Source organism: Notamacropus eugenii, chromosome 5 (genome assembly GCF_028372415.1).
Source record: "Notamacropus eugenii isolate mMacEug1 chromosome 5, mMacEug1.pri_v2, whole genome shotgun sequence".
NCBI lineage: Eukaryota > Metazoa > Chordata > Mammalia > Diprotodontia > Macropodidae > Notamacropus > Notamacropus eugenii.
In genome coordinates, this window is record NC_092876.1 from 421,886,063 (window position 1) to 421,902,467 (window position 16,405).

At 35.9% G+C, this 16,405-nt stretch overlaps 1 protein-coding gene across 3 annotated transcripts in view; it reads left to right on the plus strand.

The window, feature by feature from the left end:
• TRAPPC10 (trafficking protein particle complex subunit 10) overlaps positions 1-16,405 on the plus strand; it is a 106,084-nt gene that overhangs the window by 56,795 nt on the left and 32,884 nt on the right. For all 3 annotated transcript variants that reach the window (XM_072614998.1, XM_072614996.1, XM_072614997.1), the window contains exons 8-13: positions 4,749-4,895; positions 7,638-7,752; positions 9,169-9,245; positions 9,973-10,064; positions 14,488-14,628; positions 14,979-15,091. In XM_072614998.1, the coding sequence (XP_072471099.1) occupies positions 4,749-4,895; positions 7,638-7,752; positions 9,169-9,245; positions 9,973-10,064; positions 14,488-14,628; positions 14,979-15,091 (685 nt within the window). The remainder of the gene's footprint in view (positions 1-4,748; positions 4,896-7,637; positions 7,753-9,168; positions 9,246-9,972; positions 10,065-14,487; positions 14,629-14,978; positions 15,092-16,405) is intronic.

Consider the following 16,405-nt stretch of genomic DNA (forward strand, 5'->3'; position numbering starts at 1 on the left):
TTTGGTTTGTGTTGCTTTTGAAGTTATTTTTGTTTCAATATTGGTAGTTGTATATATATATATAATTCTGATTTCCTCTCTGCATTACTAAGTTTTCCTATGTTTCTTTAAATTCTTCCTAGCTATCCTTTATGGCACAATAGTGTTCTTTTACCTAGGAAATAACATTCTCTCATGTATCATGGTTTGCTTCCAACTTCTTACTGTTACAAATAGTATTGCTATGAATGTTCATGTGTAGTTGAGCCTGTTTTTGTTGCCAATAAATCCCTTAGTAGTACTGCTGGGATAAAGTAGATGAACAATTTCGTAATTTTTTTTGCATAATTCCAAATTATTTTGCAAAACGGAACTAAATCACAGCTTCAGCAGTAATGGAGAGGCATCATGGTGTAGTAGACTCAGGGGTCAGCATTGGAGTCAAGACCTAGCCTAGCATTTTATTCTGACATATTCCAGTTATGTGACCGGGGCGAGTCATTTAATGGTATAGTATCCCCAAGCAAGTCAAATAAGACAGTGAAAGGAGTTTCTCAGTTGAAAGGTTTCTCCACCAATAAAATCACGGTCTAGCTCCACCTTGACTATACATAATTTAAAACTGTTTTTCATAGCTGTGAAAGGGTGTGAGCATGTTAAATTACCTTCTTTTTCACCTACACTTAAATTTACCTTGGATTTCTTCATTTTCTACAAACTGCCATCTGCATTCTCTTCCACATTTCACATACCCTCAGAATTAACTAGCATGCCAAGAATGGGTTTGATTGTTCAAAAATAAGGAATTAATACGCACATCAAAAAACACAAGGTAGAACATTGCATTTACATGTTTTTTTTCTGAAGAATGCAAATTTATCACCCAGATCCTGGTGGCTATTATTTATTGAACTCATAGTCATTCTCTACTCCTCCACTTCTACTCTTATATTTAGATTCCACCACATTAATACTCCTTCTAAGACCCTAACTTCCCAGTTCCCCAGTCTGCTCAGTTTCCATGACTTAGTCATCCACTGCACCTCAGCTACACACGACAGTCGTACTCCCAACCTTGTCATTACCCATTATCCATGTTCATGAATTCTGAAATTCCTTTATTTAAACACAACCTATCCATTCCTTCTTTTCCCTGCACCTTTGAACACCCTGGCCATGTTCTTTATCTTCACTGTGCATTCCGTTTTTCTCCAGCTGTTAGCTCTTTCCCATGCTATCCTCTCTATACTGGCTACACTCTCCTAACTTCCGTATCCCAACCTTTTGATGTATGAGTTCAACTCTAAACAATCCTCAATCCTCTACTTTTCAATATCTTTCCTCTTTGTCATATCACTGATCATGCCTTTCCTAACCCAAACCTTGGGATATTCTTACCATCCACTACTTTTGTTCTTTCGTGTGTTGCAGAGTGGGAACTAGAGAAAATCACAAAATTACATTGACTGGGTCTACTACAAATGTATATAATCACAAATGGGCCTCCACTGTAGCAATCTTACATCCTCCTCATTTATTCATTTACCACTTACCATAAAAGCTCGTTCCGAACCTTTCTTTTGTCACACCTCACCCTTCACCTTATTAGTTAAGTATCTCACACTGGAAAAAGATTGAAGCTACCTGCCAATTATTCCCTTTTCCTCTCTCCTCACATCATTCAGAGGTCTTCCATTATTTGCTCTTTCACTCCTATCTCTCATGAAAAGAAGTAGCTCTTCTCCTTGCCTAAGAAAAACCTTGGATGCATATATCCTTGATTTCACCCTATCTCTATCTTCTCTAATAGTTTGCCTCCTTTTCTATCTTATCCTCAGCTTCTCCTTATTTACCGACTTCTCTTCTGCCAACAAACATGTCAGTGTCTTCCACGTCCTTTACAAAAGGATCCTTCTATCCCTACTAGCTATTTTCCTGTAGTTTTCATCCCTTGCTCCCCTTGAGAAAGCCATCTACAATCTATGCCATCCATTATACAATTTAGATTCTAACATCATTTGACTAAAACAGCTCTCCAAATCAATGATTTTTTTTTAAGTGCCATATTTAATTGCCTTTTCTCTGTCATTCTCCCCCACTTTCTCTTCAGCCTTTGACCTGTTGATTACCCTCTTGTCCTGGATACTTTCCCCTTTCTATGTTTTTGTGACACTGCTCTCTCCTATTATTTCATGCAGTTTATACCCACTTACCATAGGTATCCCCAAAGGCTCCATTCTGGAAATTCTTCTCTCCTTCCTCTATACTGTTTCACTTGATGATTTCATCCATTCTCATGGGTTCAATTATCTCTATACAGATGATTCTCAAATTTACATATTCAGCCCTAACATTTCCTGAGCTATATAGGCTCTTTGGACATCTTGAAGTAGAAGTCCCATGAGAGTCTCAGAATTCATGTCCAATACAGAACTCATTATCTTTTCCCCAAGACCCTCTCCTCTTCCCAAATCCCGTTACCATGGAGGGCACCACCGTCCTTCCAGTCAGGTTCCTAAACTGGCATCTTTGGCTTATCTTTCACATCAGTTGAATGTATCCAATCTATTGCAAAGTCTTCTTCCTACCTTCACATTTCTAGTATGTGAACATCCCTTTCTCTCCACTCACAACCACCACAGCAGGTACTCATCACCTGATACCTCTGCAGTAGAGATGCAGTAGAGTTCTGGTTGTTCTCTCCTCTTTCCATATCCACCTTTTACTTGGTGCCAAAGTGATTTTCTGACCATTTCTTCTCCCTGCTCTCTGAAATCCAGGATTTCCCTCATGACCTCCAGCATTGAATATAAAATTATCTGTTTAACATTTAAAACCCTTCACAATTTTTCCCTTCCTTTCTTTTCAGTCTTCCTGCACTTTATTCCCTTCTGTATTCTTTATGATCCAGCAACATTTGCCTTCTTGCTGTTCCTTGTATTGTGACAGTCCATCTCTCAATTATATTCTTTTTTAAAAAAAAGACGATTTCCCCTAATTACATGTTAAAACAATTTTTTAACCTTTTTTTTCTTTAAGTTTTGAGTTCCAAATTGTAACCCTCTCCTTTTTCCCCTTCCCGGAGATGGTAAGCAATCAGATATAGGCTATACATGTGTAACCATGTAAAACATTTCCATATTAGTCATTTTGTACAAAGAATCAAAGTAAAAAAATAGCATGCTTCAGTCTGTATTTCAACAATGTCAATTCTTTCTCTGGAGGCAGATTGTGTACTTGATCATGAGTCCTTTGGGATTGTCTTGGGTGATTGTGTTGTTGAGCATGGCCAAGTCACTCACAGTTCTTTATCATGTTACATCATTGCTACTACTCTTCTGGTTCTGTTCACTTCACTTTGCATCAATCCAGTTTTTCTGAAATCATCCTGCATGTCATTTCTTATAGCACAGTAATATTCCATCACAATTATATACCACACCTTGTTTAGCCATTCCCCAATTGATGGGTATCCCTTTGATTTCTAAATTCTTAGCCCCCACAAAAAGAGCTGCTATAAATATTTTTGCATAAATAAGTCCTTTTCCTTTTTTTTGGATGTCTTTGGAATATAGACCTAGCAGTGGCATTGCTGGGTCAAAGGATATGAACAGTTTTATAGCTCTTTGGGCATAGTTCCAAATTTCTCTCCAGAATGTTTGGATTTGTTCACAATTCCACCAGTAGTGCATTAGTGTTCCAGTTTTCCCACATCCCCTCTAACTTGTACCATTTTTTTTTGTCATATTAATCAGTCTGATAGATTGATATCTCAAACTCATTTTAACACACATTTCTCTAATCAGTAGTGATTTGGAGCATTTTTTTCATGTGACTGTAGGTAGCTTTGATTTCTTTGTCTGAAAACTGCTTTTGCATGTCCTTTGCCCATTTATCAGTTGGGGAATGACTTGTATTTTTATAAATTTGACGCAGTTCTCTGTATATTTGAGAGAGGAGGCCTTTATCAGAGATATTTGTTGCAAAAAAAGTTTCCCCCAGTTTTCTACTTTCCTTTAAGCTTTGGTTACATTGGTTTTGTTTGTGCAAAGCCTGTTTAATTTTATATAATCAAAATTATTTTCCATTTTGTAATGCTTTCTATATTTTATTTGGTCCTAAATTCTTCCCTTATCCATTGATCTGACAAACTATTCCATGCTCTTCTCATTTGCATATCAGCATTTTGACTTTATCTTGCTCTAGGGTATGAGATGGTGTTCTATACCTAGTTTCTGTCCTATAGCATTCCAGTTTTTCCAGCAGTTTTTGTCAGTAATGAATTTTTGTTTCAAAAGCTTGGATCTTTGGGTTTCTCATGTACTAGATTACTGTGATCCTCCCACTCTGTTTCTTAGCCAGTACCAAATTGTTTTGATGATTATAGCTTCATAATTACGTTCCTTTTCAGTTCCTCCTCCCCCATTTCAGGAATGTTTTCTCTTTCCTCTCTGTGCCTTGCTTCCTACAAGACTCATCTCAAATCTCGCCTCCTGTAGGAGCCCTTTCCTTCTTCTCCCACTGCTTGTGCACTCCTTCGGACATTACCTTCTGCATATATCGTGTACATATATAATTGTTTGAAACCTTTCACCCCCATTAGAGTATGAGCTCCAGAAAAGCAGCACCCCTGATTTCGCCTTTTTTGGTATTGGTACTTAGCACAATATATATTTCAACATAGAGGACTAACAGTGACTGAATATTTCCATAGTTGTTTCTTAGATGATAGTACTTTTTAATTGTAATGAACTTATGTGTTTTTTCAGGTCTCTGTACCTCCAGGAGCTTTGGACTGCTGGGTTTTTTTGAGCTGTTTAGAGGTATTGCAGAGAATAGAAGGTTGCTGTGATCGTGCACAAATTGATTCCAATATTTCCCACACTGTTGGCTTATGGAGTTATGCCACAGAAAAGGTAGACAAGTTATAATGCATAGTATTTTGCATTTTCTCTGAATTCTGCCAGTATGTGAAAAATAATAGGCAAACTACTTACTGCGTTATACATCTGCAGTCAAGATAAGTGTTTCTAATTACTGTAGTGCAATGTAGCGGATACAGAAGTTGTCTACCATCTATTCATTCAGTAGATACTTTCTAAATAAAGTGCTTTGTGTATGTGAGAGGCAGCATTACACACTTGTGGGTAGCATGATTTGCTTTGAACCAGGAAGACATACATTCAAATTGCTTATATGTGACTCAGGTCACTTTACTTCCGGCAACTCTCTAGGATTTATCTTCCTAATTGAGGGGGAGGTCCTCACTCTAGGACTTTACTAGGCAGATAAAGTGGCAGGTACTTTGTATATTTTGAGAATATGTTTAAAAGCTATGCTACAGACTTCAGGAGGTATAAAAAAAGTGTAATACATGGCTTTTGATCTACTTAGGAATGACATAACCATACACATGAAAAGTTAAATGACAATAATGTAAGACAGAAATGAGTAGTACAGACAAGTGATAGAGGAGTAAGCTGGAGAGATAAGGAAATTGATGAAGGAAGTGAACTGCAGAGGTTTGGAAGATAGGGGGGTTTGTTGTTAAACATATTTCATGACTAGGAGTGAGAAGAAACCCAATGTGAAGACAGGTAGGAAGAGAAAAATGCTAGAGATATTTTTAGGAGAATGTAACTAGACCAGTCTTTCTAGAAGATTCTTTTAAATCCACAGTATGAGATAAAAGTTGGGAAGATAGTCTGGGATCCGATTATAAAAGGCCTGAAAATGTTACCGTAAGAAGTTGAACTTTTTTATGCAGTGGGGAAGCCATTGGAGTTTTTAAAATAGAAAAATGATGTAATAAATAGACAGTTGTCCACCATTCATGGGGGTTGAGGCATAGGATCCCTGCAAGTATGAAAAACCATGAATGGGTCCCACCCCAACTCTTTATTCTTAAATAATTTTTATCATGTTTTAAGCTATAAAACAAGTGAAACAATACACTGCAACCATAAAAAAGTTACAGTTTCTATGTAAGAGATATTAGTATCTCAGCTTTATTAGTGCAGCAACTGTTTCATGGATTTCCTTCTCCTGTGAAAAGTGAAAGATACAAAGATCACTGCGAGAGAAAATCACATGACTGAGTCTGGATGGTAGAGAGCCAAAGAGGAGCCATTCCCAAAGAGAATCTGAACTTTTAACAGATACTTATGCTAGTAAATTATAAAATAGGTTAGTAATGTGGTATTTATGCATTATGATTTACTAAGTTTTTAAGTTTTCTTTACACATGTGCATTGTCTGTGATTTTCCTCAGTATGCTGTAAATCTCCAAAAATTCCCATTTAATTTTTGATGGCCAAGTCATCAATAAGCAAAACTACAAATGTGAAACCTGTGAATATTAAGGGATGACTAACTATAGTTTTTTAAGAAAGATTAGTCTGGTTGCAATATACAGGATAGATGGAATCAAGGATACCAGTTACTAGGCTTTTATAAGGTCTTTAAGCTTTTTAATAAGTTAACAATGAAAGGGACTGATTGGTAGGTTAGTAGTGATACCTCTGTTTACAATTTAAGGCTACTCTGTAAGAATTCCTTTGGTTTAGTAATGTATCTATACGTTGAGGGGCAGCTAGGTGGTACAGTGGATAGAACACCAGTGCAGGAGTCAGGAGGACCTGAGTTCAAATCTCACCTCAGACACTTGACACTCAGTAGCTGTATGATCTTGGGCAAGTCACTTAACCCCACTTGCCTCATCCTGGGTCATCTCGTCATCCTGATGAATATCTGGTCACTGGATTCAGATGGCTCTGGAGGAGAAGTGAGGCTGGTGACCTGCACAGCCCTCCCTCACTCAAAACAAAGTCAAGTGCAAGTCATGTCATCATTTCTCTGATGGCATGGTCTTCTTCGGCAACAAAGGACGAACACAATATTTACACGTTAATTCTGACATCTAAGAAGAAATGCTGGGTGTGGTATTGCAAACTCATAGGAAATTAGAGTTCATTCCCCCATTTTAAATGTTCCGTAGAGAACTTTGTGCTATAGTATAAGATAAAAAGTAACTACTTAGCATTTCCTGTGGATTTTGAGTATTTAATTAGCACTCCCCAAACTTCAGTTTAGGGGGAATTTTATTTTATAAGGAGCAGCATGAAAAGAATTTTGTATTGTTTTTCTGACCAGTTAGAAGGTGGTAGTGGGGGGAAATGTGATGGGGGGGAGGCATGTGTTTAGGGAATTATGTAGGTAAAATTTCTTACAAGTGGCAGGAATTGATAGAATTATTACTGCAGGTGCTCTGTATGTAGCTCTGTAGGTGCTCTACATCTTAAAGAATGGTGTCATTGCTACAGAGGTGTTGGAAATGTAAGACAGCCTTCCAGAAAGGTGCTAATTGGCTTTCTCTCCATTTGGATAGTCTTATTGATATTCTGAGCTATTTTTTGTACTTTTCAGTTGTCTGAGAAGTTTTCAGAGGATGATGTTTGGTGACTACAGAATTTCTAACATTATCCCTTTCATTTCCATCATTAGCCTTCCTTGCAGGGGACTCTTTTGCAGAATAGTTTATCAGTATACTTTATAAATTGTAATTATAACTGCATAGATTTTTACATTAAAATTATTAAGCTCTGTACTTTTAATAGTATCTTGAAGTATAAGTTTACAATGTGAGTTTTCCTCAACAGCTAAAATCTTTGGGATATCTCTGTGGACTTGTGTCAGAAAATGGACCCAATTCAGAAGATCTTAATAGGACAGTTGATCTGTTGGCAGGTTTGGGAACTGAACGACCAGAAACAGGTACTTTTGGAAATGCATCTATAGAGGAGTACATTGAAAAGTAATAAAAATTATTAAGAACCAGTTTTTAGATATAATCTGGTATGTTAAGTCTAATTCCTGAAAGCATACTTTGACATAGTGCAAGAAATTTTTCTTTTCAATTTAATACACAGGTTTAAAAATTACTATTATGTTATCATTAACAATATTATGAGAGAACTTAGAGTGATTTGTTTAGTTGTTTTAGAGCCACATCTGCTGATGTGAATCTTTCACATCCCGTATGTAAATTTAAACTACTTTAGTGTTATTACTCTTTTTTTCTAAAGTATACATAAGCTATCCCTAAAAAGCATTAGACAACTCATGTGATTATGTTGTAATCCAAGGATTAGGTACCATTATTTCTTGAAGAGTGCTATGTCTTGGAGAAGTTTTTTAGTAGCTGGTAATATATTGCTTTAGCATCTTCTTCTCACAAAATAGAAATACACAGAAACCTAGAATTGCCCTTCTTAGGGTACTTAATTCTCAGAAATAACAACATATTTCCCTTAATTGTAATATAGTGGGCCATACCGTCCTGGAATAGAGACCAGCTTTCAAGTCTGGAAGACTACAGGGATTAAATCCTAACTATGATATATCTTTGTAACTGTGGGCAAGTTACTTAACTTCTTAGTGCCCTAAGCAATTCTCTGATTCTGCTAATTACAGATAAATTGCTGATTTGCATTTAGTGCCAGGAATTTCTACACACAAAGTTCCAGATAGTGATGAAACCACCAATCATCACACCCCCCACGTTCCTTTTATTCTCTCCCTTATCCCCCACCCCCACTCACCGAAATCTACCTCAGTCTTTTAGAAAGGAAAAGACACTATTTTAACAGGATCTGATCAAATACTATTAACAATAAAAGTCACATACTTCACTTGTATATTTTGGGTTGATAACCAGTAAACATGTTAGTTTAGTTAATACCTAAGATATCTGTTACAGATTATCTAATGACATAATGAAATTTTGCCCTGATTGGGAAAGCATGTGTTTATAATTGTCGCATATGCTTAGCTACTTTTGAAGTACTAGAGTTATTATATACTACTAAGCATCCTGAATCAGATCATGTTATTGTATTACTGGAAATAAAGCCTGTATGAATGACTTAGATTATATCTTTAGTAGTTTAATTGTATCAGTAATGCCATACTTCAGTTTTCAGTGCCGCTAAAATATTCATTCAGATTGCTACAGCATCACAAACTTATCTGGCTAAAATCGATGCCTTAATTTAGCTCCTAGTTTTAAGGCTACCTGAAACCTGAAGGATTTTAAGTTTCATTTCCTTATTACTTGCTTTGAGGGTAAACATAGCTGCAGATGGACATAAATAATGAAGATGAGTAAATGATCATTTCTTTTTGTTTAAGCCAAAACTGCACAGAGTCCATATAAGAAACTCAAGGAGGCCTTGTCATCAGTAGAAGCTTTTGAGAAACATTACTTAGTAAGTATAATATGTGTGTAAATCTGTGTGAGAGAGAGAAGTAATCTGTCAGAGCACTAATATACCTATGGAAGTATGTGACATGCCATTTGAATTATTTCTTCAGACACCACTCCAAACATTTTAAATTTCATTAAATATATTTGTCCATTGCTTAGATTAATAATAGATGCTATATGATTTTGCATGCTAAAATGAAATCATTTGGCTCTAATAAAAATTATTTGTTATATATTAATGAAAAAAACTGACATTTTTGCTGACATTTCTTGCAAAGATGTTACCTAAAGAAGAAACTTAGTCTCGTTAGGCATATAGGCCAGCTTTTAGCATAGCTAACTTTTTCAGAATATCTTACATGAGTAATCCATATGGTGATGAAAATATGATCTTCCTTTACTGTTTTGAATTTTGTTCTTAAATTTTAAAGGTCTGATTAAATTATGAGTAAATTCATATGCGTCAAGTAGCAAGAAAACCACAGAAATCATTTTTAGTTTTGTTTCTTTGGCAACTCAACGTTTTATGTAAAAATGTAATTTTTTTCTTATTCCTATTGAGCAGTGACAACTATGAAAGAAAATCACTCAGAATCTCTCTACACAAAGTAGTACAACTTAAAAGAATACTTACGTAGAAATAAAATATGAAGTGCTCTATAACTGTAAAATAGCAAAATAATTTAAGTAAATAATTCTGGGTTTGGTTTTTTTCCCCTTTTACACAGGATCTATCTCATGCTACCATTGAAATGTATACAAGTATTGGACGAATTCGATCAGCCAAGCTCGTTGGAAAAGATTTGGCAGAGTTTTACATGTAATTCATTTTTATCCTTTTTTTCCATTTTTGACAGTACTTGAACATTTACAACCATACTTAATGTTGTATAAATATATTTGTAAATTTATTCACAATTTAGGATTTCTTAACAACACCATACTAGAAAAAAAAAGTCCTATAAAAAATGGAGTCTCACACTTGGTAATCTGAAGTGTTGTGTGGAAGTGATATTGATACATGTTATAAATCAATGATCAGTTTTCAAGTCAGGAAGACTACAGGGTTTAGGTGTGGAAAGGTTACAGGCTTAAGATACAAAAAATTTAACATAAGACTTAGTATGGAAATAATTTAACAGCCTTTTATTTTTTAAAAAAAGTTATTTTATTAACTTATCCACTTAATGTTCTTTGAAGAAAGGGAGTTACTATAATAAACCATAAAATTTCCTTCTTTTTTTTCTCACTGCCATTTTCACCATAGAACAGGAATTGGGGTAGTTTGTGTAAACCTCTGGTCCTCATAACCTTATGCAACCTTAACTTTTCTTTGAGGTTCTTACTTAGAAAAAAAAAGTGAAAAAATACAAATGAATCAGGATCACTTATAATTCTGGTTCCTATAAAATCTTACTTAGAAAGAAAAAATATGTCAAGACTGGAAGGCTTATATATTCCTGAAAGAGCAGGATGATATTATGTTATTTCAGGTTTAGGGGCTAAGTACTTTTGATTCTTGAGCAGAAGAACAAGACTAGTACTGTAGCTTTCCTTCTGAGTTGAGAAGTATATTGAACCACTAGTGAAGAGGAAATAGGAGAGAGAAAGAAAGGAGTGTGTGCAAAAGCAACTGGGCAAAAGAATGTGAGTCGACTCTCCCAATCAACTTGCAAGTAACTGTTTGTTCTGGCTTGTTTTTTTAATATTTACCTTTTTTTTTTTTTATTGATACCCTTTGGTTTTGTATCATGTCCATTTCCAGATGTGAATGTATCTCCCTCCCTTCTGTACCTAGTGATCCAGCCATTTTAACAGAGACTAAAAAAGAGCAACGCAACATTCAGCAAAATAACACATCACCTGTTTCTGACATTGTATGCAATACTTCACACAGTCTTCCACTTATGCAAAAAGGAAAGAGGTTACTTACTTTCATTTTATTTAATCCCATGTTTGCATTTTCCCTGCTTTCCTTCCACAGAGTCCTCCTCTGACTTTGTGGGGTAGAGTTGACTCTGAGTTCTCAGAGGTTCTATCGGACAAGGGCTAACTGACAGGTCTTGCTAAGCTAAAAAGGTTTCAACTGTAGTCCTGAGACAGACTCAGTTTGGTGTCTGTGGTCCAACTAAGGACAAAGAAGCTCATCACCCCTAGCTGATTAATTATTTTGTCATGGCAACGCATGAAACAAGTAAAAGAAATGCAAATGGCTCTCAGTCTTGGGCATTTCCATCTCACTTCCATGGTAACCATGGTAGAATTGTTGAAAAGAAGGCAAACAGTTCTGGGTGCTAAGGATCTCATGGTTTCTAGAAAGTCTATAAACATTCACATATCAATGAACACTCTAAAGGTAAGTTTTTTTGTCCGGTGATCACCATAGTCATTATTTAAAAGAACTGAGATATATCACTGTTAAGATTCTTATAGTGACTAGAAGACAAGGGAGTTGGAGCTAAATGGAAAGAGGCTTCATAGTTTCTTCTTGATGAGAGAAGCAGAGGAGTTTGTAAAGAGGGCTTCATAATGTATCCAGTAAGAAACATCATTTCCTATGGAATGCCTACTAAATTGGCTTTGCAGCATTTATGATGAACATAGGCAAAAAGACCCACACAAACATGACTGCAATTTATGTCCAAACAACCTTTCTCAGGGGATGAAGTAGCATATGCTATAGAGAATTAACAACATTCTACAGAACAAGCCAAAGTATATTTTAATATTTGGTAACTCAATGGCCACCAGGGAGGATGGTGAAAAGTAGTTGGAGACAAAGAAAACAAAAATGTAAAAGGCCAAAGGCTGGTAGGCTACTCAGAAACTTGACTTTTCTCAACACAAGTTGATCATACAGGAAAAACAATTTCTTGATTTCCTTTAAAGTGCCTATTTAGGTAGTTTATGCATGCATGAAATACAAGAGTTTATCTGGCATTCCTTTTTTAAAAATAAGTTTTTAAATATCATAATTCCCAGTGTACCTTCCCTACTCACTTTCCATTCATAGAGTACAATTTCTTGTAGCAATGTATAGAAGAAAAGGAAAAAAAAGCCAATGGAGCAAAACTAACCAGCATATCAAGAAAGCTTTATAAGCTGTCCAGTACACGTAGATCTTAGGTAATGTAAATAATTGAATCCCCTGAAATTTACCCTACATGTTTCCACTGGGCTGGAAATAATTACCTTATTTTGCATTAGTATAGCTTCAAATAACTCATTGGCCCCTAATCCCCTATACCAACAAAGAAGCAGGGGAAATACCGGTTAATCTCTCTTCTTTTGGGACTAAACTTAGCTTCATTATAATTTAGCAAAATACAATTTCAGTTGTTCTATTCTTGTTATTACTATTTACATTAATATAATCATTGAGTATATTGTTTTCATGGTTCTTTTTGCTTTACATCAATTCACATAAATCAATACTTGCTTCCCACTATTCATTGTGTTCATTATTTCTTCTAGCACACTAATGATATTCTATTACATTCATGAATCATGACTTGTTTGCCATTCTCTAATAGTTTGGCATTTACTTTGTCCTCAATTCTTTGTTGCCACAAAAAGTGCCACTATAAATATTTTTGCATATAATGTCCCAAATGTTTCAGTGCAATTTTAAGCTATTAAAGCTTAAAACTGGACTAAGATTTGGGACACCTTATATGTAGGCATTTCTTTTTACCACTGACCTCCTTGGGACTTAGCTAGTACTAGACTATACATTTCAACATCAAGCAGTGTGGACAATTTAGTCCAATACCAAAAACATTTACTTTCAGAGTATGTGCTTCATAACTGGCGTGATCAGACTAGAACATAATTTTAGAACTAGCAAAAGACTAGAAATAATCTGAATCTCCTTTATTTTATGGATAGGGAAACTGAGGCTTGGAAATTTTAACTGTCCCAAGGTAATAAAGCAGGTTTGTGTCAGAGCTGGGAGTAAGTCCTAGGTCTCCTGACTGTTTTATCCTGTATTTTGCTGCCTGGATCATGATTGAGTAAGTGAAAAAGTAATTAGTAGAATCAGGATGAAGTGCCTTTAAAATGTTGTTCAAGAACTTAGCTCATGTTGAAAGTTCTAGTTGAAAAGAATAAAATACTCCATTCCTACTGCAGATAGGGAACACTGACATACTAGTTCCACTTCACGATAACGTTTACATAGCAGTATTGATAATGAGAAAAAGACAAAAGTTAAAGATGTTTTGAGAAACTTTTTCAAAATGACCTAGATTGGGAATATTTTCTCATTGTTTGATAAAATTATAGAACTGAGACTTTGCTTCCTACCAAAAACAGCTAGAAATGTTACATACTTTAGCTGGGCTTGTACTTTATTCTCTAAAGTTAGTGATCACAGAAATCTCATTGTTAGAAATGACCTAAGAGCCTCTGTAGTCCAGTTCATAGACCAAACTAGAATTCCCTGGCTAGTGGTTATCTGGCGTTGTTTTAAAGATCTCCAGTGAGGGGAAACCAACTCTCTTTCAAGGCTACCCATTCTCAACCCTCTATAGAAAACCCAGTGCTTCAGCAAAAGCCAAGAACTACTTCACTTTGGCACACGTTGTAGAGTTTCACTTTAAATTCAGGTTGGTTTTTGATTGAGCAATTTTTTTAAGTTTTAAGTTAAGACTAGGAATGCTGATAACTGGGTATGTGCTGACTTCTGATTCCTCACTTCTATGTGAAAACATCTGGAAGTTGTTATTTTGGTATTTGGAAACTACTATTCGCTGAACTTTGTACCTTTGATTTGTGTTTTCCGCATCTTCACATGAGGGGTCCTTAAGAAATAGTAAAAAGAAGACTGAATTAGAAGTAGAAAATCTGTATTATGGGACCGGCTCTACCCCTGTTTAATTTTAGACAAGTAATGTAAGTTAATTTAAACAGCCTTAGTTACTTTCCGTATCAGTTGAGTGAAGATAACAAGACCTTTATTGTCTTATCTATTTCACTGGTTTTTTATGGGATAATGAATGTGAAAACTTTGACAATTAAAAAGTGGTATATAAATATAGAGTGGACTATTATCATTTTTGAACCCATGATTCTGGACAAATGAACTATTTGTCTATACTGTACCACTTCCGTTTAGGGAAGAGGTAAAGAGAATGGTGTATCTGGAATTAAAAGGGTAGAGGAAGAATACCCTTAAAATCAAGTTTTCAAACTTGTTTTTGCTATAAACTATGATTAAACTTCTTGTTTGTTTGCTTTTTAAGGAGGAAAAAGTCTCCCCAAAAAGCAGAGGTCTACCTTCAAAATGCATTAAAGAATTATGTGGCTGAAGGTTGGGCATTGCCCATCACACATACAAGAAAGCAGTTAGCAGAATGTCAAAAGCATCTTGGACAAATTGAAAAGTATCCTTTAATAAAACTAGTTTGTCTGTTTCTAGGGTATAAGATTGTATTTTATATAATACGCTTGATGGCTTTCTCTTAGAATAATGTACACAGGTGCTGAATCAGTGCTTTTTGGTGATAAACTAACATCCTGATTATTTTTCTACTGATACTGTTTTGGAGGAAATGCTTTTAAATATATGTTTTGTTTGAATTTATGTCTTGTTTTTGTTTTTTATAAAAAATGGGCTTCTTGAAAAACTTAGCTTTGGCTAGACTTTAATGAATGCCAGAGCATTCAGAAAACAGATTTATGCTTTAAAAATAGCTGTGGACTTCTTTTCATTCTCCTTAGCTCTGTTCTTCAGCTACCTTCAGACAAGCAGCCTTTTAGCCAGTGATAGTCACTTGACAGAGGATGAACGTAAACATTTTTGCCAAGAAATACTCAACTTTGCCAACCAGCAGAAAGAAAACCCAGGTACGGCCAGATTAAATTGTAAGGTTCAGCTAGTAATACATTTTAAAAAGTTTTCAAAGGAAAATTACCTCTTTCAAACGAAAACATTTTAAAGATCTTATTCCTTGAATTCTGATATACATGATAATTTAACCTCCTATTGTTTGTTCAGATCTTATTAGGATGAAATTCTGAAAATACCACAACTTGCTCTGAACTTTTTTCTGTGTCTTTTAAGGTATGCATTGTGAAGGGGCCCCCTGAACTTGTTTTCTTGAATTGCCCTATTTTCCAGAGATGAAGCCTCCTTTTGAATTAATTTAACTGTGATCTTTTTGCAGCTGAACTCTATTAAACTCTCAATGCCAAGTCAGCTATGGAATCCGGGCTCCAGCCAGTCTAACCCAGACTGATAAACCATTTATGCAGCTGGGACCCTTTCAGATCAGCCTTAACATCCTTCCTCCATGATCCGATGTTCCTAAGCCCTCCTACTCCTTCTCACTCCCCCTTCCTCCTTCCTTGTCACTCAAGTAAAGGGGATTGCCCTCTACTCTTCCCATAAGACCTCACCTTTTTCCTGTACCCTATAAATATGCAAGGCATTATCTGTAGGGCAGGTTTCTTGGTATAAGAAGTTCCCACATGCATGTTCCTTTCTCTTAACAATAATTCACATTACTTCCTATATCTTGTTTTTTTGTTTTGCTTTTTTGTTTGTTTTTTTCAAGGCAGTCAGGGTTAAGTGACTTGCCCAGAGTCACCGGCTAGAAAGTGTCAAGTGCCGGAGGCTGGATTTGAACTCAGATCCTCCTGACTCCAGGGCCGGTGCTCTATCTACTGCACCTAGCTGCCCCACAACCTTTATCTTATGTAGTCATGACTTTTGGTTAACAGCTTCAGTGAGATGAGCAGAGTTCTTAGTTATTCGTTATATTAGCTACACAGTCTGCGTGCTCTTTGTTGAATTACAGTTCTCTTGTCAGAATGCAGTTTTGATCTTTTCAGTTCAATTGATAGGAACTGGACTAAGTACTGGGTGTACAAAGAATGTCGCCTTTCCTTTAGGAGCTTACATTCAAATGAGGGACACAGACATGTAAATGGCTACGCAAATATAAGTTATATACAGAGTAGATGGAAGGTAATCTCAGAGGGGATACACTAATACTGGGGGCTGGGAAAGGCTTGTTCAGGAGGGGATTTTTGAGCTAAATCTTAAAGGAAGCCAGTATGCAGAGGTGAGGAGGGACAGCATGCCTGGCATAGAGCACAAGCAGTCAAATGCCATGGAGATGGCGTGTTGGGTGCAAGGAACAGCAAAGAAGGCTGGTA